At 36.8% G+C, this 26537-nt stretch overlaps 2 protein-coding genes across 11 annotated transcripts in view; both read right to left on the reverse strand.

The window, feature by feature from the left end:
- Window positions 1-13242, reverse strand: part of flncb (filamin C, gamma b (actin binding protein 280)) — a 52943-nt gene extending 39701 nt beyond the window's left edge. For 7 of the 8 annotated variants that reach the window (XM_084112682.1, XM_084112678.1, XM_084112677.1 and 4 more), the window contains exon 1: window positions 12367-13242. In XM_084112682.1, coding sequence (XP_083968808.1) covers window positions 12367-12745 — 379 coding nt within the window. In that variant the 5' untranslated portion in view covers window positions 12746-13242. Of the gene's footprint in view, window positions 1-7840; window positions 7971-12366 lie in introns of those variants that run through there. The other variant, XM_084112681.1, reaches the window with a different exon arrangement.
- A 1865-nt stretch (window positions 13243-15107) lies between these two features.
- Window positions 15108-26537, reverse strand: part of ccdc136b (coiled-coil domain containing 136b) — a 29905-nt gene continuing 18475 nt past the window's right edge. The window contains exons 6-10 of one of the 3 annotated variants that reach the window (XR_014606064.1): window positions 24270-24387; window positions 23271-23532; window positions 22398-22532; window positions 20050-20115; window positions 15108-18216 (exon numbers count right to left, since the gene is read on the reverse strand). Coding sequence is in view for 2 of the 3 variants with exons in the window: in XM_084112699.1 (XP_083968825.1) it covers window positions 20060-20164; window positions 22398-22532; window positions 23271-23532; window positions 24270-24387 (620 nt within the window). In the remaining variant the exon portion in view is untranslated. Of the gene's footprint in view, window positions 18217-20049; window positions 20165-22397; window positions 22533-23270; window positions 23533-24269; window positions 24388-26537 lie in introns of all 3 variants that reach the window. The other 2 variants (XM_084112699.1, XM_084112700.1) reach the window with 2 other exon arrangements.

Here is a 26537-nt window from a genome sequence, read left to right on the forward strand (position 1 = left end):
ATCTCTAATAATTTATTTCAGAGTACAAAATGAAAAGTGTGTGATGTGAAACCCCCTGTCCGAGTTGCTAAATGTTGTTGATTTTTGCAAGGCAGCAACTGGTTTCCTCCACCAGAACACACAAGGTCAAAAAGAAATAAACGCTGAAACCCAATAGAAACAACGAGTCTGGACAATGACAGAGCAGTTCATTTATCAACGTCCTTTCAACATAAACACATTTTTACACACTAATACATCACCATGGATATGGAAACTGTGAAAACGGTCTGAAACGACTACAGGCGTGGCGCCTACTTGTTGAACAAAATGCTTGACAAAATATACAGCGCTTGGTGAAGTATGTCAAAGAGTGATCCAGGAGAACTTCTGCCTGAAGGAAGACGAGAGAAGATAAAGATCTTCCCAAAACACACACACACACACACACACCATCTAGCGATACGGCACATGTGTTGCAGCAGGTGGTGTGTCTTTGAAAGTCTAAAAAAGGACATTGGTGATTAGCATTCTACTGTTTTTCCACATGGTCCTGTCTAACCTGTTGAAGACCGTGGACAATAGGAACAACACACACAAACCTCATTCATCCCACAGACATGAGAACAGCTGGGTAAATTGTGAGGGTAATTAAACACAATGACACCAGTGGGCCTTTAAATCAATGCATGGAGAATTCCACCGTAAGCTTCACAGATTTCCCAGAATTTGGCAGGAATGTCATTCACACGCTTCTGAGCATCCACCACCCCTTACACTTTCATTAGCAATGCTTTTGTTAGAACGAGTTGTTTAGCAACAGGCAACCAACATAAACTGCTTCATTAATAAACCATACTGCTTCATTAAATGTTCATGACCTTACACAACCAGTCACAGAACTTTCATTTAAATCCATTCCGTAGAATTCTACAGATTTTTATCTTTAATCATAAAGTGCACTGATTCCAAGTGAACCTTGTTACATCTCGTCTTCTGACTCCAAAGTCTGGAATACACTACACGACTTTTAACATCTGAACAGATTTTAAAACACTATGCATCATACTGTATACTTCTGACTTTGTAGCCCTCAAACCGTATTCACTTTATAGCCCTTAATTCTGTAATTGTGGACAAATGTGGGCACAGAGGACTCAGATGTGATCCTATTTTTTATTTATTATAAATGTTATATCACTGTCTTCGATAAAATTTTGTCTATCCATTTATGGTGTGTTTTTTTATTTTGGGGGTATTTTTGAATTTATTTACTTCAAAAAGTACCATATTTTCTATGTAAATTATGCTTATTTTTTGCCATGATGAGAATGTTGTACAGGATCAGCCCTTCATTTGTGTGTATGTTAGATATGCATTGTATTGGATCTATTGATTTATTTTTACAAAAAAACAAGAAGAATGCTCTAAATTACAGTTTTTCCCATTCATTTCTATGGGTGCCCATTTTTGACCCAAATACAAGATTAAGGAGTTTGTTTTTTTCACCCACTTAACATTGTAGAATTCAGTCAAAAAAAATTGTGTGTGTTCAGGAGGCAAACTTAGGAAAATTAGCCAAGTCTTGTACCGCTCAGATCAAGGGAAGTATTTTTTTAAAATAAATCAAAATTATTTTGCCCACATTTGTCCAGAATTCGGTTTAGGGATAAATGGATACAGAGAAAAACTGGGCAACATACACTAAACGACTGAAGATCACACAACAACACAACACAACAAACTCACACAGAAAGATGCACCAAGATGCACAACAAATAAAATCAATATAGCTGCTTCCGAAATCACGTACTATATTAATAGGTACATATCAGATTTTGAAAGTTTTGAAACTTGTGCCACTGTTAAAAAAATATGTTCTATTTAGTATGAATGTGTGTAGTATGAATGAAGCTGGAACCTACAGTACTACATCCGCCATGTTGTCACTGGCATGTGATGGTGCCATTTCCATTTACAAATCCTCTCCTGTGGCCTCATGGGATAGTAAAGTGTCCTTTGGATGTGCATTTCAGAATCGTGCCGGCAGTAGTAGTCATCTGGGAACTTTTCACCCACTGGAACTTTTCACTGTTTTATGAATACTGTGAATTCGATATACTACTTGGCATACATACATTTTGTTTGCCTACTATATAGTATGTAAGTAGGCATATTCGGATGCAAGTATGTGTTATAAAATGCATGTTTATCATCTTACTGGATGGAATCATAATCTGAAGCTGTGCCCATCATAACACTATGCGATTCTGTGTGAAATCTGTCAACTCCGACTGGCCAAAAATCTGCAGCCTGGCTCTGAATTTTGGTAACTAGCATTGACACGCCCAGACTGCAAACAGGGGGGAAAAAATCTGGGCGAAAGTCATGTTGTGAATTCCAGCCTTTAGTGTATATAAAGAAAACAATGTGAGGTTAATTTTCATAGTGTGTTTCATAAGAGGTGCTCAAGAAAATTCCTGGCATTATATGTTAAACTCTTGGTTATTCCTCTTCAAGTCAAATGAGCAGAAAAAAAATCTGTCTCCAATGTAAACCAGTAATAAAACACTGTAATAAGTCTGTCAGTGCTCAGGAGCACCAAACCAAGAGGCTAATTTTTCACACAGTAGAAAAAACAATGGTACTTCCACCAAAAAAAAAAAAAAATCATTCTTATTTCCTCAACTTTTGAGTCTATAATACACTGTAAAAAATGATTTTTTGGTGAAGTAAATACTACTGAAAAAAACAATGTAATTTACATGAAAAAGTTAGTTCAGGCAAGAATTAAAAAAAACAAGTAAATTCCATATCAGTACTTAATTCAAGCGAGTAGAAATGAAAGCGTAAATATCAACTCAATAAAATTAAGTAAAAATTACTCAGCTTTTCTGATACTGGGGTTCCCATTATGCACTGGACCTTGAATAATTAATGAGGTTAATTTTTCACTGGTTTCCAGCTGTATTTACACTGTTTTATCATTGCTTTTGTTGTCAGGATTAGTAACTTGCCATTTTGTGACATTTCGAGTACATTTTATGCTCAAAATGACACATTCAAACACAAAAACGATCCATCAAATGTTACCGTCATTGTGTATTGTCTACCAAGTATTGAGGTCTTTGCATTCACATGATGCTTAACATCTGACATGATGTAGTATAAATTACTTAGATAATCTAAGTAAAGCACATACTATAAATGACTGGTATAATTATTATTGTTTGAGTGAAATGTAATGCAAAGGAAATTTCAACTAAATCGATATTAATCAACCTTTTACTAGCCAAGTTAAAATTACTTATTTTTTGTGTTACTTTCACTTAACTAGGTTAAGTAAAGTTTACTTAATTCCATATTCTAAGTAAATTTAACTTAAAGATTTATAATTAAAGCTACTGATGAATATGTTTAGGTTTTTACTTGGCAAATCTTTGTAAATTTACTAGCATTTTCTGAGTGAAAAAAGTTGCCTAGCTTTTTTCAAGTAAATCCTACTCCAAATTTTTTTCAGTGTATGAGTGATTATTATAGACTTTATTATCTAGACTTTATTATTATATTTGAGTAATAATATAGATAAAAAAGAAAAACAAGAAAAGCAGAGGTGGACTAATTAGTGGAGGAGGAAGATCTCGTAAGTGACCTTTCTGTGTGAAAGACAGTGGTTTTGTTTATAGTTATCAGTGCACTCAGCCGATCTCTTCTCCTGAGTGAACCCAGTCAGCTGCCGTCACAGCTGCTAACAGGCATCCTGAACCAACAACTGATGTGCTCAAAGATCTGCCTTCCCCCTCATGGGCCTAAAGGCCCCGATATACTCACGCCACACACACACTCACACACATATTCTAGCTGTCTGCTTGCAGCATGCAGTCACCCTCCCTCCCCCCAATCCCTCAACAAAGCTTCGGAGTTGAAGTTCCATCCAGAACAGGCACATAGGAGCCTTTGTCCCGGTCTCCCTCAGTGCGCCTGAATCAGGACAGACTCCGTCACCCCAGGGCTCACTTAAGAACGTCCAAGGCATTTACCAAGAAGAGTTCAACTAAAAGAGTACAAACGTTGTAAACAAGCACTGACAGGCACACTGTATGTGTCTAAAAAGTGTCTATATGAAGAATTGACTTCAACGTGCATTTAGGAACGCAACGGGCAACAATTACGCATTATTTTCACATTTGCATAATTTCAAACATTGTGGACAGATGATTACAGTATGATTATAAGTATTATTATTATTTTCTAATTGTTTAGCTTCCTAAAACACCAGTGTGAGTGTAATGATGACTGAGTCACAACTAAAAAGAGGTTTGAGTCCACTTTAAAGTCCAGGTAAAAGTCAATGCAAAGACTTTTGAACCTCTTAATTTTGAATTCTCATTTGATGCATTTAACTTTAAAATGTACAAATCAAGGACAGTGGTCCACCACCAATCGAAATCTAGTAATCAGTAATCTAGTAATACAGCTTTTCCAATTTTCAACCAGCTTTTTATAGTTGATAATATAATTAAATGAACAATGTGTACTCTTTCTCCATGTTTGAACCCAGATATCTGCAAAAATTTGTCAGATACCCACAAAATAAACAAATTAATAGGTATATATGTGTGCAGGTAACAGAGAAAGAGTACATTGTTACTACATTTGTAACAAATATAAAAATATTTAATAATAATTCAATACAAAATTATATAAAATTATATTATTAATAATGATATAATATAATGATAAAATTATTAAATTAAACATAATAAAATGGTTGCCTTCATTATTCCAAGTTTTACAAACACATTTTTTTCCAGCGCAGAGAGAAAGTATGAGAAGAGTTAAAAACACTTAGAGACGGGCCTGTCAGCGCTTCAGGTCACATTGCTGTAAACACAGACAGTCAGACACACGCGCACACAATCCTTCATGCTCCTGTAGGAACTAACTCCCTGTAACATGCCTATGCCATTAGCTATGTTGATGTCCAATAGAAACACATCAAGACACAGTCCAGGCTTGTGATAAAGTTGTCAAATATCAGTCAGAAGGGCTTTTTACTGCCCTTGTTAAGCTTCTTTTGGAAAAGAACTCTGAATGACGTCTGTATCTCTTAGTGGAATCCACTAAAAGTCCACCATTCATAGGAAAAGAGAAGACAAAGTCCTTTCCAGAGTTATGAGGGAGAAAGTTCACATCTGGGTTTCCTGTTGGGAAGTTCAAATGGTGAAGAGCTCTTCCACTAAACCACAATGAAATGGATGGAAAATATTAATGGCATTTGCTAAGGCAAGCATTACTGTTAGTATAAGTCAGGACGAGAAGTTGCGACAGTCTTCTCTTCCCTACGATGACATACATCTGAGTGAAACGGCTTCTCAAACAAACGTACGCCGAAAAACACGTCATCGGAGAAGAGAAGAGATGTCTCTGCAAGTGGAAGAAAGGGGAGGTTATTTTGATTAAAGATTATGAGGGCACATGAATTAAAAAATGTATTAATCATTTATAATAAATACTGCAATATTCCATAAACAAAAACACGAATTGTCAATTTTAACAAATCATGATGACTTTAAACTGTTAGTGCCGGGGAAATATAGGGCCCTATTTTAACGATCTGAAACGCAAGTGTCAAAGTGCAAAGCGCAAGTAACTTTGTGGGCGGGTCTTGGCGCTGTTGCTATTTTCCCGGCGGGATAAATGACTCTTGCGCCAGGCGCAAATCTAAAAGGGGTTGGTCTGAAGTAGCTTCATTATTCATAGGTGTGGTTTGGGCGTAACGTGAAATAAACCATCTATCTATCTATCTATCTATCTATCTATCTATCTATCTATCTATCTATCTATCTATCGTTTGTAATAATATGATTTGCAAAAATGAAAACTGCTGCTTCTGTGTAGATTAGAGAATCAAAGTGTATGCGCGTTGTGCACGCTATACATTATGGTCAAGCATGCGCCCTTAAAATAGCATAATGAACAACGCGCGACGCGTCACTGACTTTAGACTAGGTTTTTTCTGGCCAGTGGCGCAATTGTTTTATGGAACAGTAAAATAGCACCAGGGATTGTTTGCGCCGGAACACGCCTCCTTTTTTGCGCTGAACCGCCCAGGGAGCGCAAGTTCATTCCCTAGTTTAGCGACGTGCTTTTGTGGAGGGAAAAGCGCGCTTTGCGCAGGTGCAAAATAGGAATGAAACATGCGTCGGTGTACAAAGTCAATTGCGCTGGGTGCAAGATAGGGCCCATAATGTTATTAGTCATTTGTCCATTTATAAACCTCTCTTTAAGTCCTGTTCAGTCTGCAAGGTTTAGTCAGTCTATTTCTGTGTGCGGGATGGAGGACATGAGGGAGGCGAAGACATTTGACCATGTGGACGATGAGGGATTTTCTTGTCCGAGGCAATCTGGCAACCCAGGGTCAGGCAGCTGATGACATCACCCCGCCGCTGATAGCCCTCTGCGCCTGACACTGCTGACACCAAACACCCCAGAGTGCACTTGGGCTGTCTGATTCCCAGCCTTACAGAGAACACAATACAGAAGAACTGCTTTACGCCGGCCAATAATACGCCGGCTTTACACCGGACTGTAAAAAAGTTCCAAAAAGTTCCGAGTTCCAAGGGCACAGAAGTTATAGCTGTTGTTAAACACCTGTTAGATGGCTGTTATCGGCAAACCAGTCATGATCTTGACCCCTGACCCCACTGTTAACCTCGACAGCCGCACCGTTACCGCAGAGATAGAGTGACAGAGATGTGCATCTCTAAAGACAGATTCAGATCTCTGTCGCTCCTGTATATGAGTATATTGTTTCCATAGATTTTATTCTTAATTTGTTAATTACTTAGATAGATTTTTCTATCTGTATTTCAAATAATTAGCATACTTACACTGTCATTCAAAAGTTTGGGGTTGGTGAGATTTTTTTTATGTTTTTGCAAGTCTCTGAACCTCACCCAAGCTGCATTTATTGAATCGAAAATACAGTAAAAACAGTTGTGAAATATTATTACAATTTAAAATAACTTTTCTATGGCAATATATTTTAAAATGTAATTTATTCTAGTGACGTCAAAGCTGAATTTTCAGCATCATTACAGTCTTCAGTGTCACATGATCCTTCAGAAATCATTAGCCTACTGATGCTGCTCAATAAACATTTCTTATTATTATTAATATTGAAATTGAAATTATCTGTGCTGCTAAATATTTTTGTGGAAATTGTGATACATGTTTTTCACAGTTTCTTTGTTGAATTGAGAGTTTGTAAGAACAGGATTTATTATATAAAAAAAAATCTATATAACAATTTAAAATTTAACTTAAATCATCCTTAATAAAAGTATTAATTTCTTTCAAACAAAATCTCACACCAAACTTTTGAATGGTAGTGTAAATAACATGTTAGAGGGATAGTTCACCTAAAAAAATGTAATTCTGTCATCATTTACTCATCCTCGTGTTATTCCAAACCTCTATGACATTTTCTTTTGTGGAATACAGTGGAAATCATTTTTTAGAATGTTTATGAACTGTTTCTTTGCCCATACAAAGTCAATGGGGTCCAAAACAAAACATCTTGTTTTGTTATTAAAGCTCACATATCTGTCACCCTTACATCTTTTCACACACATTTTTGGTGTTTGGTGAATGAGTCATCAGGTTTAGAACAACAAGAGGGAGATTAAACGATGACAGGATTTTCATTTTTTAGTGAAATCTTTTTAAGGAAAGCAACCAGTCAATTCTGGATTGCAGACGTGCACTAAAACAAATGAGCATGTTGTACAATGTGTAACTCTATCCAAACACCACTGTGAGCAGCTGAAAACATTGGAGAGGCTCAGATATCACTTACAGCAGAGATGAAGTCCCGGTTAGCCTTCCAGCACCACATTCATAATCAAAAGCGACTCGCCCTTTTTCCCCCTCTCCTGCTTTCCATCATTCTCTGATCTCCCACATGATCCTGGAGTTTGAAGATGGTGTTGGATTTATACAGTAACAGAAGAATCCACAGTGAGTGTCGAGCGATATCCCGAATAAGCCCTTGCAGATACCATGAGGCCTTTTACTGTTATGAACCGAAGTCAATCATTGCAGCATCAGAATCCAATGGTTTTAAAATACAGCACAGCACTATAAACTCTTATAAGATAATTCTCTAATAAACCGTTTAACCTCAAAATGCCTTGGCAATTAATAATCCAAATACAACCAATAAGAAATAAATACTGGCCTGTTGTACTTGTTTAACACTGTATGTTGAGTTTCCCACACACGAACAAAGGAAGCTGTTGCACAGCCGTTTCACACACGCACACCTGATATCCGCCTACCCAGGATGCACCTGTATGTAACGGTTGAAACAGCACATTTTAGGCTTTCTTCACCAGAGATATTAATAAACCGAGTGGGACACATTGGAGAAAGCACCACAGCGGCCCATGTCAAATCTCTGGAGGGAGTGTGTGTGTGTGTGTGTAGGGGTGTTCACTGGCCTTGCTTGAACATTCCAGTGGACTGACTAGCCTTTGACACATGGTAACAATTAAAGATGCTGTTATACGCGGAAAGCAGGAGGACACAAGAAGGGGGTCAGAAAGACTGCTTGTTGTTGTTCATAAAAAGAAAGCCCTAGTCATTTCTATCGTGCCTGACTCTCATATATTTTGGATGGAAATCCTTTTTCTGGCCAAAGATTACACGGAGCTGAAGCTGGAGATAAGCCTAGCAAAAGTTATAACACAACATTCACCAGAAACAATGTCAGGGGTGAACAAGAGGGGTGGAATCGATAAAACCCACTGCTACTTCTCAGTGAAGAGCAGCAGAGGAAAGATCTGCTTAATGAGCCAGGAAAGTGTTACATGCAGAGAAACAGAGCATGACTTTGGCAAAAATAACTCACTGTGCTGATAAAGACACCATAGCACTTCAGGGAAACATGCTACGACAACTTAACTTTTAATCAAAGGAAATTTCCCCTCTGGGATACATGTCATTAGGGACTCCCTTTCAGCACACTTACTTCAGAGAGAGAGAGAGAGAGAGAGAAAAAGAGAGAGAGAGAGAGAGAGAGAGAGAGAGAGAGAGAGAGAGAGAGAGAGAGAGAGAGAGAGAGAGAGAGAGAGAGTCACTGCATTGTCACTGCTAAAGACAACATTTTGTTAAAATTGCAAAGAGGAAAATGTTAATATACAATAAGTAACAGAACTGATAAGAATGTAAATGTGTGCCTTGAAATGCAATGTATGTCGCTTTGGATAAAGGCGTCTGCCAAATGCATGAATGTAAATGTAACAATAACAATACTACTAATAATACTAGGCTACTAAATAAATAAAACAAATAAAATAAATCAATACTAATTTTAAGTTCAAAAGTAAGATTATTAATTAATTAATAATTAATATATAATATAAATAATAAATATACATTAAAATTGTCAGCCTCTCATTTATGTGTTAAATAATACAAAAAACTCATCTTAAAAAACAAGCCATCTTAAAAATAGAGAACAACATAAATACCAAACTCGATTGTAGGCCAGTGACAGGCTAATATTTAATCATATGGAAATAAAACAATTAAATTGGAATGTTTAAGATTTACTCATCTACAACAACAGGATAATATCTAATAAATTAAATTATCTTTATTTTAGGGCTTTAAAAGCAAATATTATGCAGATAAAATATGGTTTAACTGCCCAAAAAACATTGCTAAAAATAACTATTAATCATATTTTTTGCAGAGCCTGTGAAAATCTGACAGCTGAAGTTAAGCAAGAAAAGGGAGAGAAAGGGGGGACACTCATTCCAATAAGTTTTGTCAAACATGTGCTCATCAACTATCCCATGACTCACTCTTTCTTTCAATTACTATCCAAATAACGTCCAGCAACCCCCTCTGTCCCGGCTTTCTTCTGGGCCAGTAGGACTATTTAAAGCACCTGTTACTGATGGACGCCAGAGCGCAGCTGTCTATCTATCAATCACTCACTCAGAAGCCTGAAGATCCCTGTCCCAGAGCCATCAGCACTTACACCCAAAACTCAAGGGTTTTTCTCTTATATCAGCATTATTTTATGTTTCAACAATACTATATTGTATTTTTCATATGGAAAGATCACTGATCCTGGTGCAGCTGTATTTTATGGAGCCGCTATGGGGACACATGATGGAAAAAAAATACGGGACGAGAGGAAAAATTATATTTCAATGATTTTGCGTTTACTCGCAAAACTATTAGTGCTGTCAAATCAAATAATCGGGATTAGTCGCATCTAACATAACAGTTTGTAAATATATAATATAAACGTACGTGTGTGTGTATGTGTGTATATATATATATATATATATATCGATTTGACAGCACTAAAATCTATATATTCTCACACATCTGCATGAGTGAGTGAGTGCATAGCGAAATGAGGTGAGTGGTATTTCCTGTAGAGGCAGCAGGCCAACCCCATGTGACACAGTTCATACACACACACACACACAGTTTCTTGGACGAGAGTGCAAGAGTTTTTCCTGCACCTCTTTCACCCTACACTCTTGCGTAAGGAGGGTTCTGAGAGGCAGGTGCCATTCTAGAAAGATCCATCTCATTGCCAATGACAGACGGACTGAAAGTTATGTGCCAGCATGTGAGACTGTTGGCTCCTTCCCCCAAACCTAACAAGATGGCCACATCTGCAGACAAGTCCTTTCAAATAAAAGCCACTATCATTCAGTCTCTGTCACACTGGTGAAATCAAGTCTTTATTATAAACATACCAGCTCCACAATACTAATAGGAATGAACATTGCCCTTTTTCTGTTGTACAGTATGCCCAGTTGTTTTGAAAGAATGCAATGTCCCCAGGCCCCGACACCCACCATTAGACACCAGAACAATCTAGATCTTTTCCCACTGCAAAAACACCAACACTGACCCAGGAACAGATCCCAGGGTCATTTCTATAAGAGAAGCCAAATAGCTATCATGCTTTTTACTAATATGTTTGATATTTGGTGCATTATGATAAAACATAATGAATTCTAGTGTGGATATTGTCATATGAGAGTTCTCCCAAATCAGCCACATTTACAGAAGTGATGTTGATGCCCTAGTTTCGTATCAGACTGTCAGTCTACCACTAAAATGACTGGAATATCTCTAAATACAAAGACACTTGTGCAATAAATGCTATAAAAAACACCTTCTTAACGCATATTTCACACATTAAGGAAACATTCTAATCAAGGATAATTTTTTGTCTGCAGGTCTTTTCCAAATGAGGCAGATCCACAAATCCATACTAACATTGCTCCTAATCTGGGTTTGGGACTGTGCTCCAAAGGGGTATACAATTAAAGTGCTGTTCAAAGATCTGTTTTTGCCTCATATTGAATAAGATAAGGAGCAGTGGATGTCAGATCACAGAAATCATCAAAGAATCAAATTGACAATTGTATCTATAAATTAAACAATATATCAGCCAGGCTAGGCTAATTCATCTGACAATTTGAGATTATCAGCATCATCTGATTTCCAACATATCAACAGCCTTGACAATGGATAATGCACATTCTGTTTCAAACATTATTGTTGTTACTCTGTTGTATAACATTAACATAGTGTAACATCATATAATTGCATTATACTAATCACACTGAATTCAAAGAAATATCATAATAGGCTTAAATTATTCATATTTTCTATTTGAATGTACAAGTACTAATCTGATAAACTTTATATAACCCTAATATTTATTAATTAAACGTATTATAAAGTGTCTTCAATGCTATTACACAAACACAAAGAAATCATTGACATTTTCTTCTGTTTGATCTATTGTTTAGAAAAAAATATAAGTGTGGACAATCTAATAATACTTCAGTGCTTCCAAAATGATAATTAATGGAATTCTAACAAATGAGAATCAATATTTACAGTTAAAATGGAAACAAAACCCCATATGACCAGGCTAATTATGGGTAGTTTGTGTGGTCTGACAACTTTAATTAAGGCTTGAGTCAAAACAAGCGGTTGAGGAGGCTTTCGTAATACACATACGTAAGTATTCATTTCAAGATTTTGATACAACGTTTCACAAGCGAAAAAAAGTTAGATTACAAGTTAGTCATATAGCAAGAACTTCAACTGATGAGGTAAGGTAACCATAGCAACAGTTCGCAGCTCGAGCGCGTCCCGTTATGATAACATTCCCACAGCACAAATAGTCATTGCTAATCACTTAATTCAATATTTACGCATAGCAAAACTTTTTTTTTTTTTTTTTTGAATTTTGTTTTAAACAACTTTTACTTTCATAAAATCTCACCGAATCCACCGCGTCGAGCGCAAATGTATACGCAACGAAACAGCACTTACCTATAGAAACTAGTCTGATGTGTTCCCTCTCTAGAAACTCCAGCGCGACCGACACATTCTCCAGTTTCATCTGCCTGAAATTGGGTCTGGCGTGGTACTTTCTGTACATTTTCTTCTGGCTGAGAACTTCCAGGAGCCCGATAAGCTTGAGCCCGTCGCTCAGGTCCTTCTGCAGGTCGTTGATCTTTTTGTTGACGCATTTCAGGTGTTCGTTGCACCACCTGGTGAAGGTGTTCTGCTGGATCTTCTTCCAGGGCGCATCCTCCGCCAGGTCCTTCTCCGTGGCCGGCATCTCCTCGTCTCCGTCCTCGCCGTTGTCGGTGCCCTGGTAATACTGCGGCGGCAGCTGCTGGTCGTAGTATGTATTATTGCTCATCATGTTTTTTTCCCCGATGTTCTCGTGCCCCCCTCTTAACGTTATTCGACAATCTGTTAGACTTTTGCAGCGCGAGGGGGAGTGGGAAAGGGGGAAAAAAAGAAAAGAAAAGAAAACGGAAGAAAGTTGGGAGCGCTTGCGAAAAAAGGCAGAGATAGGACTAACTTATTTGTCGGACAGGAACCAGCTTCGAAACACTTTTTTTAAGGACGAACGAGTGCAGAGCGAATTAATTTCCGCTATTTCCGTTAAATTTTAAATTCTTCCAGTCGCCACTTTTTTTTAGACCGCCGTTTAAGAAAGTTCGTTCCTGCTTGATTTACATGAAACTTTTCTGAAATAAAAGGAAAGACGGGAAAAGAGACGCGGCTTCGTATATACTTGAATGGTTAAATGAAGCATGAGGCGCTTTAAAAATCTGAGACCCCTCCGGCAGGGCTCACACGTCAGTCTGCAGGATCTCCTGGTATGCTGCTGTCATCATGACCATATACAACAGCGCGATGGGTGATTCTCTAATCTGACCGAGATAGTGAGACCGGCGCCCGATTGGGCGAAGCGCGCGGCGGGGAAGGGGATTGGACAGACCCCGAGCGCCGCGACAGTTGTGACTGTCATTTTTATTTTTAGGAACCCCAAATTGGGCACTGGGGGGCTGGAGTTGCGCTTGTTGTAAAACTTGGGCTCTCTTTTAACAATTGGGGCTGGAAAAAGCAACTGACAGCATAATTAAGTCTGTGAGATATTTTAACAGAGTGTGCTAAATAAGCATAGGCTACTGAAGAAAAGGCATGACCGACTATTTATTAATAAATCATAAATAGTAGCCTTCGAGAGTTTATTAATAAACAATATTTTGGCCCCCAACTGACAAAACTCTATTCCAGTCAATGAAGTCATACACTGTAAAATAGTTTTGTTAAAAGTAGCTGTATTGGAGATATTGTTACTGTTCATGTTACAGTTCCTTACTGTATAGGCCTAGGCATTAAACTGATAGTTGGCATAGGCACTAATATACGTGGTAATTTTTTAAAAAAAAAGTCAGCATAATGACTTGTGAAAAATGCATAAAAATGTGAATGTTAAAAATGTTATTAGCTAATAACAGATACAGAGCAGTGTTTCCCACACTTTTTAAATTCAAATAAGTAGGCAAATTTACATAATTGTTAAATAAAAATCAAGGTAACTTATTAGTTTAACTAGGCTATATATATATATATATATATATATATATATATATATATATATATATATATATATATACATACATATTTATGTATTATATATTTACAAACGGTTATGTTAGATGCTATACAGTGTGTGTGTGTGTGTATGTGTGTGTGTGTGTGTGTGTGTTCCAGGTATTCCCTACATTCTTATCATTACATATCCCCATAAGGATAGTAAAACCTGAAACTTTTGACATTGTGGGGACAAAATATCAGTCCCCATGAGGTCCCCCAGTCCCCCAGTCCCCCAGTTGATAGATCATATATTCTGAGGAAAACATATGATAAATCATATATATTCTGACAATATAAATTCTAGAGGCTATGGATTGTGAGATTATAAAAGGGCAGACTGGGGCTACTGTTTGTGCCATTGTTTGTTGTTACAGAGATATGGCCATATCATGTAACCGTCATGTAAATAATGATTCAGACCCAAAAAAAACGCTTACAAACCATTTCATGACCTCAGGTCCCAGTGCTGTCAAATGTCACAACCTGGAAGCTTGTATCATTTGACATGTTACACACAAACTCTCTCTCTCTATATATGTGTGTGTGTGTGTGGTTTAAACATTTTTATGAAAATATTACAAACATTTAATAAAAAGTTATGCTATAGAGTAGTCACAGGACTGAATTCATTACAATAACAAACTGCGAGATCCTGGGTCTGCACTGAAACGTATACACTGATTGTGTAACAGTAATACAGAATGAGTTATTGTAATTCAGAGTGTTTGCTCCAGTGGCGAACGGTGACAAAACCATATACAGGCATATGGTTCACTATTACTGGAAAAGAAGGACCCCCGTGGACATGTGTAATACACAAAGACATAAATTCAGAAGTGTCCAAAAGAAAAGCAACCTTTTCCACAGACTGACACACAAAACCCAGGAATAGAAGAGGTTCATATACTCACAGTGAAGTCACAGCCATGACTCAGAACCTCAGCACGCTTCGATGTGGACTGACAAATACAAATGTGTATGTCAGAGGAATGAACGGGGACATCTGTTTATCATTTGGTGAAAGCCATGGATGTCAGCTCACCTTATGATTCAACAACAGGCTGAAACAAAAACCAGCTCTGATCTGACAAGAATAAACGAGCACATATATTAAATCAGGATGCTCTGGACAAACTACTTTATTTGTTTCTGTTCATTTACAAAATATACATGGTTACCAAAATACTTCAAATATCATCATTATTATTAAGGTTTAAATAAATGCCTGTTAAGGCAGGACAACATGTAAACATATCAAAGACACTGTAGTTACAATTACACAACCACATACAGACAAGCAGCAGCATCGCCACATACTGGCATTTCCATACATTTACCACCCATCAGCATCCATTAAAGCACATTTACAAACGATTTTGTTGGTCTGTACAACTTGCAATTCTCTCAACAGCTAAAAGACTTTAAATAGAAGATAAATGGAACAGGAGAGAGAACTGGAGTGGAAATGTACAGTATGGACTTAAAATAGAAATAAAATGACATTCAAGATTCATTGATAAAGTGAATCGCTTCATATAATATTTCGTAATAAGGTTCATTTAGAGAAAAACTAGATAGCACTTTATTTTACAGTCCATGTACATACTATGTACTTACTGTAGTAATGACACTAACTGGGTAATAACTAGGTTACCTTACACTACTCAGAACTTTCTGGGCAAGTACACTGTAAGTACATTGAAAGTGCATGTACTGTAAAATAAATTATAACCAAAAACTGGGCTTTCCAAAAGTTATTTGCTACAATTTCAAATCATAAGTAACAGATAAAGTAGTATTTTAGAAGAGAACATAAATGACAATGGTCTTCATATTCAACACACATACAAAAAAAAAAAAAAAAATCAGTCAAGTTGCAGATTTGGACAATGCATGCGACGTCTACTGGAACAAAATTGTGACGGGAGCTAAAATCTACAACTGGTTTCTATCACTCAACATGCAGAATCTACTGGCACGGACATGCAAATGCACAATCTGTACATATTACATCATTTACAAGTGCTGAGTGGAAGTGTGTGAATTTTGTTTTGATGTAAAATAATGAAAAATTCATATTCCATTCCATCAAAGTAACAAACTATCCAATGCAGGGCAGGACAAATAGCAAGTTTATTTCAAAGACAAGTCACTGTGTAGCATGCACTCTTATAGAAAGTCAGCTGACCATTTATACATTGAACATTCAGTTGTGCTACCACTGAGTTCTGAGTCTATCAACGGGGTAGCAGAAAACGGCACTGGAATGACCTTGGGATACTGTAAATATTCCCAAACACAGACTCGGCAACAGCTAACGCCAAGTCTTAAAACCACACTACGAAGACCACTGCGACAACGCTAGTCAACCGTCTATGTCTAGTCACTTTGATACTTTGTGCTGTTAAAAAAATTAGACAAAAAAGACAACCTGTGTGTATACCAGAAACGATTATAGTAATAGATACAGTAAGTTTAAAGCAATAGATTCTGTTCATAACAATAGTACCTCAAGGCTCTTACCCAGAATCTTTCATGATGGATATGAGTTTAGTGGCAGTAATATTAATCTTCCTACAGGAGGGTACTTTTATAATAGTCCGCATCCACACAAAGACCTCAAAATTGTGATGTAAAAAGCTACATTTAAGCATGTATTTGTCTCTTTCAAACTTCCTTAGTTAAACATACATTATTTAAGACAAGTTATCGTCGTTACTTTTTTTGGTGAAAGGCAGTATGGAAGTTTCCGCTTCTAGCATTTTTATTAGCTAGATAATATATTCATGCTATGGATTTATGCTACAGATTGAATTGCATTGTAAGACACGTCTATGTTGTGGTTTTCTATAAGAGATTATGACAGTAGTTCTCAACTGGTTTTCACATTACACATTAAGTGGCCATCAAACATGCTATTAAAATAGCTTTTTAAAACATGACATTTAAAAATATGTCAAACGTTAAAATGGATTAATATTAGCATGAACTGCATAGGCCCAGCAAAATGATTGCCATGATTTGGGTAGATTTACAGACTACAACAGACTTTTTTTAAGGTCTTATTTTGCTTTTTTTTATATTTTGCTACATTATTTTAACCGTAGGACTGTTTTTCCCTGCTGAAATATAATACCTGCGACTTAATCATCAATGCAACATCAGTGGAATTACAGTAGATATGTGCTTGTTAATTACACTCATTTCAGAGTTCTTATAGTGTCATTTTAGTGATTAGTGAACGCTTGTATAAAAATATCTATCACTCTTTAGCATCATACATCAATCTACACTCACAAAATCAATCTATACATTTCATGTGTTGGAATAAACAATTCAGATACAAAAATATCTGTGGAAAGTTTAAAATAAGCATGTTGGAATAGCCTTAAATCACCTGGAATCTTCCTTTTTTTCACCAAAATTAATGTAAAAATGAGCATATAGATAAGTACTGTACCTACAGAGTTTTTGAGTTATAAACATGCTATGGATGAAAGTGAAAGAAGTTCTCAGTTGTTGAATCTAAACATAAACCATTCTGAAAGTACTGAGACTTCAGTACGTAATTATTACAAATGAGAAGATCCGTGAAGATTAAATAAATACTGCATGCTTCTACCTAATCAAAAAGCAATGAAGCACAAAGCAATATGCTGCATCCAAAGCGTTGTTGATGAAGGGTGGCATCCTCTTCAGTCCCCAAGAGATCTGTTTGTTTTTGATAGCCAAAAAAGAGGTAAATTGTGCAAATGTTCTATCTAAAAGTGATAAGGCAAATTGTTTCGAGAGGACCTTTGCGATTGTCCATTAAGGAAAGAAAACAACTCATGAAATGGAAAGCGGGGAGCTAGACCAATCAGAAGCTCCTCCATTCTGACCTTTTAAATACCCACGGCATGGCATCAGTGTCTGTAGCACTACTGGTCGAAACGGATATGACTGTCTACAAAAGCAGAGCAAAGCAGTTGAGGCGGCAAACAACCAGCATCACAATGCACATCAAAAAGCATCAAGTTGTGTTCCCGTGTGACCCAGGTGCGTAATGGTTTTCAGGTCACATTGGTGGTTAAATGTAGAGTTGTGTACCATGGGCAGAGTGAGATGATGAGGTCACTTCCTGTCCAGCCCTCAGGCCAGAGCTCTGGTGAAACTGGGAATGAGTAGAACTGCTGCTGCGGCCACAGCAACAAGCATCACCAGGTTCCAGTCTCCCTCGTTATCCTGAGGTCAGTGAGAAGAAAAGAAGGACATCAGAGGGTAAAGGTCAAGAGAGGTCATATTTAAATAGCTGATATTTTTTTGTCCTACGATTCTTCTTCTTTAATATTATTATTAAAGAATTGTAGTATAGAATTTTGATTTTGGCCATTTAACGGTTATTGACCATATATATTTTTGATATTTTAATGACATCATTTGGATTTGATATGATTTAGGTTTGATATAAAAAAATAAAAAAAATGAAAAAAAAAAAATATATATATATATATAAAACATTGAATTAAAAATATATATATGACAATTAAAAATTATATATTTTAATTAATGATAATATTTTTTATATACACATTATATAAAATTATAAAACATACAATAAAATTAGAAAAATTATATTATAATTTTATATAAAGAATTATATATATTTTGTCTAAGTAAAAAAAAAAAATATTGGCTAATAAACGATATGGTATCCATTTTGTATTATTATATACACATTTAAAATTAAATCACAATTCAAATCCTTCTCTTCCAACTTTCTTTAACTTTAAAATCCATATACTTTTTCTAACAAACAGGCTTTGGTGTTCTAGACATTTTTCATCTAGGCGTTCACCAAAAGCAAACCACTCACCAATGTCGATGAAACAGCACAAACCAGAGCCGGGACACAATTTTTCTCTGGCTAGAATTCAGTGACTGACGCCACAGAACTGATCTGGTTTTAATGAACCTTCTGAGGACTCGTTGTTTATTCCTAGTCATCTTCTGTTATAGCGATGGATATGAGAGCTAAATATACCCATCCAGAAATGTGGAGAGATACAAAGCCAAGAGCAATGACCCAGTAAATACTCCAATCACTGTCACACATGTTCTCTTTTACATACTCTATTGCTCTCTCTCCATCTGGCGTTGTGAAATTGGCAGTGGAAACCACATGACTGTCCAGCTGAATAAAGGAACTGTGTAAGTGTGTGTGCGTGTGGCTTCGGTCGGTCCTGCCGGGCAGCAGAACTGTTGAAATCAGAGGAGTGTCATGCGTTTGGCTGGGATAATGACGCTTGTAAATCTCAGAGGATGCCTGAATATGACTTCATGCGATCTGATTTTTGATGGTGCCAAAAACATAAGAAATGCAGTGTGTCTATGATGCAAAAATTCATCTCTACTACAAAAGCACACTAATTTGGCAATGTTCTAAGAATCATGTCAATTTCCTTTGGGTGCAGGATGTTTTTATGCAATTTTCTAGGATTCATTTTGCTCAAAGAACTGATCCATTTTTTAACATACTCCACCCTAAAGAGAGTTGTAAATGTGTTTAGGGAAGTGTTTAGGAAGCCTGTTTTCAGTAAAGAATCAATGCAACTGGATAATGAAATTTTCTGTCCAGTAAAGATGTTTGGGAAATAGAAAAGAAATAGAAAAAAAATGTTCTTCTGTTGACAGGAATTGCTCTATTTTTGCTCTACAAGTCTAAGACTAATACATACTAATGAAAAAGTGTTTAACTAACATTAGCCTTCCTCAATCCACTTTGTTCAGAAATAAGTTTTGTCCTGCAAAGTTGAGATAAACGCAAGTTTTCCTTTCAGACTAGTTAAATGGAAAACTACGGTTGTGAAACAATGTGCACATCCATAAAAGGCCCTCGTAAAGAATCATGCACTGTGTCCAATGGGCAAACAGGCTTGTTTAGCATGACAGTTATGAGCATTAATTAGGGCTTATAAAAAGTGATATTTTGACCAGGATAAAGATGAGTTTCACAATACAGGAGGGACAAAAAGGCTCATCTCTGGACTCTTAGAGAAAGAAAAGGCAAAGCCATACCTTTCCCCCTTTAGGACAAGAGCTCCTTCCAGCAGCACCATATCAGGCCCATTATTACAACCATTCCTATGAAGGGTATGGAGAGAATAGGGCACTCAGACGAAGGAGTGGAGCTCTGAGGAAAAACACAGGGGGTGCAGGGATGGAGAGGAGAAGAGGAGGAAGAGGTGGTGAGAGAAACAAAAGAAAAAAAATGACACACTCAAAATAAAGAAAATGATTACACATGGGAGGTTTGTGCACATGTGAAATTACAGGTAAATAAAACATGGAAAACAATCAAATCAAATCAAATAAAAGTAATACAGAGAGAAAGAATGAAGAGTGTGAGGATGAAAGGGAGAAAACAACCAGATCGATAGATAGATAGATAGATAGATAGATAGATAGATAGATAGATAGATAGATAGATAGATAGATAGATAGATAGATAGATAGATAGATAGATAGATAGATAGATAGATAGATGCCAGCAGTTTATCAGGAATCATCAAATTTGTTTGGAATTTGATATAGTGCAGTGTGTGTTGTGAGCATATGGGTGTTTATGGTATGTTTATGTAGGCGTTCAGTGGTCAGAAAGCAACAGAACGAAGCAATGAAGGACCACGGGGGAGCAGGGAGACAGGAAAATACACCGAGATTAGATACACAGCAAAGATGGTTAAACACAAAATGGAAACCTTGTGCTCGTTTTGACCCTCCGGCTGATGAACACAGAGCCAAGGTTGCCATCTTGCCATTTAAAGATCCTTGCCCACACTGCACAGCCAGCCCACTCTATTAAACCAGAGTACCGGGATAAATCTGTCAACAGCATCTGAGGTATGTTGTTGAACACCATGGAAAAAACATTTGGATCCATCCTTCAGCTTGTAAAGACAAGTTGGGAGAAAGTGTTGTACTTTTCCCCCATAGTCTTACATTGTAAGTGTTTTTGCAAAGGGAAGGACAGAACAACCAATACAAAACAATACAATACAAAAAAAGAGAAAGGTGTAGGACTGTGTTTACTCTTATAGAGGGAATGAACCACTCATACCATAAAGCATCACAAATTGTAATCAAATCATTATAATATAAAACACAGAAATTGATTTTTTTACCGAAATCAAGTGTAAAGTTTTCATTGCCAAAAACGAAAACCAAAAACGTTTTTGGTAATTAAATTAGTAGTCTAGCATCATTTTTGTCACGGTGAAGTGTGTTCACACTGCTGACATGAATAAATATACGCTGACACAGTTAAAATGCATTATCATGGAAGCGTTTACTGTACCGCGGTATTTTTGCTTTTTCAAACGAATATTTTCAGCTGCTGAAATTTCGGTGCATCATATAAAACTATTGACTTTTAGTCATTGAGGATATAAAAACATATTGTAATATTTATAGCAAAAACAGCATGGCAAAATATCAAAATATGTGCACATATTGAAGTAGTTTGAGAATAAAGGACGACTCAATTACGTCATTCAAAATGCTTTATGTGGTTGCTAATTTGCATGATTTCTGATTCAGTGATTTTTCTGAATGATTAAACTAAATGGGATTTTTTTTTCTTCTGGAAGCTGTGATTTTGATATTCGCTAACATGTGACAGATTCTGTTGACAGAGCTCCTTTCGAGGTGGCAGAACAGTGTGAGTGAGGGGTTAACCACACGATTAAAGTACAACCATGGAGGACGGATGATTGACATGGGACACGGTACTCAGACTGGACAGACTCTTTGATAGGAAAAAATCTGAATTAATTAGGATTTCTGTGGCTTGGGTACTAAGACCTTGTTGTTAGACAGGACAGGGGTTAGAAAGACCTCTATGTCAGTGCACATTGTACACACACAAAAGCTTGATATGCTAGAGTGGATCAACAAAACTAGCAAAACACATTAGCTGCTAGAGGTTTGACAAACACAAGATGTGAAAACACACGCAGCCCAGAATCAATGTGTGTGACAGGGCAAAAAGCAACCCAAAGTGAAACATACATACTCGACCGAAAATGGCGGAGTGGTTTAGTTAGACAGGATGCGCTTTGAAAGACAGGTGCTGCTGTTGGACAGACAGTCACTTCAGCGGTGGTTGACCCCACATGCAAAACGTTAGTCATGTACAGAGCATTTTCAAACGCTGACAAACATGTAGATCGATGGAGTCATGGTGTCATTCTGTTGATAATATCTCGCCCTACTTGCTGTGTGAGTAATGTCTGTTTGTTTTCAGCATGTGTACAGTACAGTGAGTTATTTGAGGTCACATTTTTTCCCCAAGGAAGTCCACACATTCCAAAACCTTTGGGAAGAAAGTAGTGTGTTTTGATCGATGCCCCTTTATGACCCCTCACCTGAGCCTTCCTCCCAGCCAGCCGATCAAGCTCCGCCCTACAGCGCTGTAGCTCCGCCTCTAGCTCCGCCCTCTCCCTCTGGCTGCTCTCGTACAGCCCCTGCAGTTCCACAAGCTCTCCTTTAATTCCCTCACACTGAAAGATGAAAGGGGGAGATATAGAGAAATAACAAATAATACAGGATAAGTGAATAGATTCAGTGACAGGGGAGAGTTTTAGCTTGTGTGGCAAAAAGAAGTAAATTAAAAAAACCTTTAATCATTAATCATTTCATTATTCAATAGTGGACAGACGAATCAAATTGTTGTTGTCACGCTGTCAGGATATATTCAGCAATATTTCAGTCATGCTGTTGAACTACTGAAGGTAAAATAACAAATTAATACCACGACAGATGGGTTTATTTTCAACCTGACATGACTAAATTTACCCCATACTGAGAGTGGAAAATATTTTTAATAGTATTTTTTGTCATAAATTAATTTAAAAAAAAGATTATTTTTAAATATTAGATAATATCATCACAAATTATATATACTGTGTGTGTGTGTGTATGTGTGTGTGTATGTGTACTGTATATATATATATATATATATATATATATATATATATATATATATATATATATATATACATAAATTGAACATACAGTATAATGTCTCTTTTTGGACCAGACTCTTATGTAATACAGATCAATGAGAAAGTAAAGTTAACATGAAAACTGTTCACAAAGCACAATTCTTGAGCAATGTGAAAACTGACAGGTGGTTATTTTATACAACATTAACAAAAAAATGATACAATAAGGTTTAAAATAGAAAATGCACACTCTAAAGTTCAAGCTTCTGTTGTTTTGCCAAGTGGGCATGGTACCTCTCTCTGGACCTGTGATGCTCTCTCCTCGGCCTGTTTCAGCTGGTCTCGGAGGGAAAACACCTCTGAGAAGCCTCCACTCCTGCCTGTCGGGGTGACGGGCTTCCCCTCAAACGAGATGTTCTTCTGGGTATAAGCGTCCACCCAGTTTCCACCTTCTACCTCCAATGTCCTGACAAATCCCTCAGCCTTCACCTCCTTTTCTGTGTCATTTTCTCCATCGTTCTGCTCTGCTTCCAGGGCCAGGCATGAATCAGCTGAGCTGTCAGGATAGAAATGGGACAAGGAAACGTTCAGGACATTTATTATAGATAGATGTGCAAGAGGTGATGCATTTTTTTATTTATTACTAATGTACTTGAACTTGTGAGCTCCTGCTGCACTTTTTCAGATTAGCTTCATATTGTGACTGAGTGTGAATGTGTGTGTGGGTGTGTGTACTCATACTCATCATCAAATCCCTTTCATACTTATTTATTCAAAATCAAAATACATAAAACAAATCCCATTAATTAGAAAAATTGTGGTGCTGAAATGTGTGTGTTTGGCCAGATTTGGCCAAAACTCAAATCAGACAGCTGATTATTAACATTTTAAAGTTTTGAAAAATTTAAACATCATAAGTTGTTCTCACATTGGAGAGAACTTATTCTTTTGAGCTGAAACATCTAGCACTAGTTTGAAAAACATGATGGTACTGTATATTTACAGAAGCATTAGTTTCAAAAAATCAGATAAGATCTTGATGTCTTAAAATAGCTGTGGCTCATCTCACAGCCAGTATATTTGGATTAGATGAAATACACAGTCATTAATGCTTCATGTTGCTGTGAAACACTTTCATAGCTGCTAAATAGTTTTAGTGAGAGTGTCCATTGAGACAGATTATGGCTGAATGCTTCATCGTTCACACCAGCCTTATTAACAGAGACCGCTCGCGATGCTCATTGGCTGATTTATCTTGTTTGTGTGTGACTGACAGGCCCTGTGGCCAATCACCTGGCTCGCTGCTGCTCCAGCATCTCCAGTTTCTCAGAGAGCTGCATGTTGCCATTCTTCAGAGTCTGACACTCGTCCTTCAAGGAGCGACACTCCTCAATCAGTTGGTCCACGTCACCTGTCCCATTACAACACGAGAACAGATGTCAAAGCAGAATGGGGTGAAACACTGAATTCAGAATGTTAGCGTACTACTCTTACTATTTCTGCAATTATAAATGTATGTTCAAAATGAAATACTGCAATACTACTTATACTACAGTATGCAGTTCAGTATGTTTTCTATTTGAATATATTTTAAAATGTTTTTACTCCAGTCTTCAGTGTCACATGACCCTTCAGAAATCATTATAATGCTGATTTGGTGCACAAGTAGCTTTTTTTATTATTATTATCAATGTTGAAAGAAGTTGTGCTGCCTAATATTTTTGTGGAAACCACGTTTTTTACATTTAATGCGTCCTTGCTGAATAAATGCATTAATTTAAGGGAAAAAAAATGTTACTGACCCCAAACATTAAAATGCTAATGTACATAATGATAACCACTTCAAACTATTATTTTCTACAATCCATTGTTGTCACATGACCTTCGTTGAATTGCTACTTAAGTGAGTAGCGTTAAGTCATCATGTATATTTCATTATTTATTTATTTTTTAAATTCTACATTTTTACAGTACAATCAAATTGTGACTCAAGAAGGAGACTGATATTGCTTCTGTTTCACTTAAAATGGAAGGTTGGGCGCATTGCATTGTGGGATACAGTATTCCATGCAGTGTTCTCTGCTTGCAAACTACACATAAAAAAAAAATATATATATATTAAGATATTCAATGCCTAAAATGTTTTACTTTACCCCGTATACATGCTGCATACTACATTAAAAAATAGGCTATCAGTAGTATAATAGTATGACACTTGGAACATACATAATCACTGTCCTAAGGGCCAAACTGCAAGCAATACGAAGGCTACATGTCTATGGCAGGAAAATATTGAACATTTGACCAGACAGCTGTAAATGCACACTGAACCCTGTAACTAGTCTCCATGGAAACAACCAATTCCACCCTCTCTTCCCTCTGCAGCAGTCTGACCTGTCAATCAAGAGTCATGTTTGCCTTGCACATCCCCCATGGTGCAACGTTCAACCCCCGATAGCATAGTCTCTAATCTAGAAGGAATCTCACTTGTAAAAACAACTCACACGCATCTGCACTCTGTCTCTGCCAGGCCTGAGTGTGTACGTGGTGTAAATAACCATCAGAAGCACATGTACTGATAAACAACTTCGTCTCTGCCGCATCTGACCTCAGATCAGAGTTAACATGAATGCCTCAATCACAGGCTCTGATGTGTTCGTGTTCAACACTGTTTTGCAATCAGCGTGTCTAACCCCACGGCCCCACCAGCAATCGCTGGTATGTTGTTTTTATTTCAGATCTTAATATAGTAAACTTCTAACAGCATCATGGGAGCAGAAAGCAGCCCCGGCGCCCTTAGAGGCAGAGAAAGACATCAACACCGGACAAATGGGGCTCAGCGGAGGTCCTGCACTCTGTCGGAATGTCAAACAGACACTTAGACCTTGAAAGAACCTGTAATACAATCACATTTGTCAGTGGCAATGCATACTGGGTAATATCAGAGCACTGTGTAATATCAGGCAATGGGGAAGAAAGTTGATAAAATGTCTGTATCACACAACAGGGTTTATTTGCTATCAGCATCTGCCATTTATAATGCTGCAATGAGGTTATGTGATATAAAGAAAGGTCTTGCTGGAGAAATCTCAGCTGGCTAATGCACAAAAACACAGATGAGTTCTGGAAAAAGCGACTCCATAGAGTTGTGAGAACAGAAGATTTAACTTTGCATGTCTGACTTCTAATATGTTTATATTGAGATATCACGTTATCCTCACATAAACATTTTTGAGTTTTAACATTTTAATTAAGGTATTATTTAGTATGTTTATTAAGCCCAGTGTTATTTTAGTATTATTTATATACTATAATAGTTTTTATTAATATTTTGAATTAGCTTTTGTTTTTATATTTTCAGTTTTTATTTATTATTCTACATAGCTTTAATTAATTGTTCAGTTATTTTTCAGTATTATTTTAGTTTTATTGTACTTCAAGGCAACATTTTTAATTTTCCTTTACACTTCACTTTTTAAGTTAAAGTTTTTTATCTAACATTTATTTTATTTCAGCTTTATTTTATCTTTATTTTATTGTATTTTATCTTTACTTTATCAT

The sequence above is a fragment of the Abramis brama genome (assembly GCF_963993115.1).
Source record: "Abramis brama genome assembly, chromosome: 4".
Taxonomy (NCBI): Eukaryota; Metazoa; Chordata; class Actinopteri; order Cypriniformes; family Leuciscidae; genus Abramis; species Abramis brama.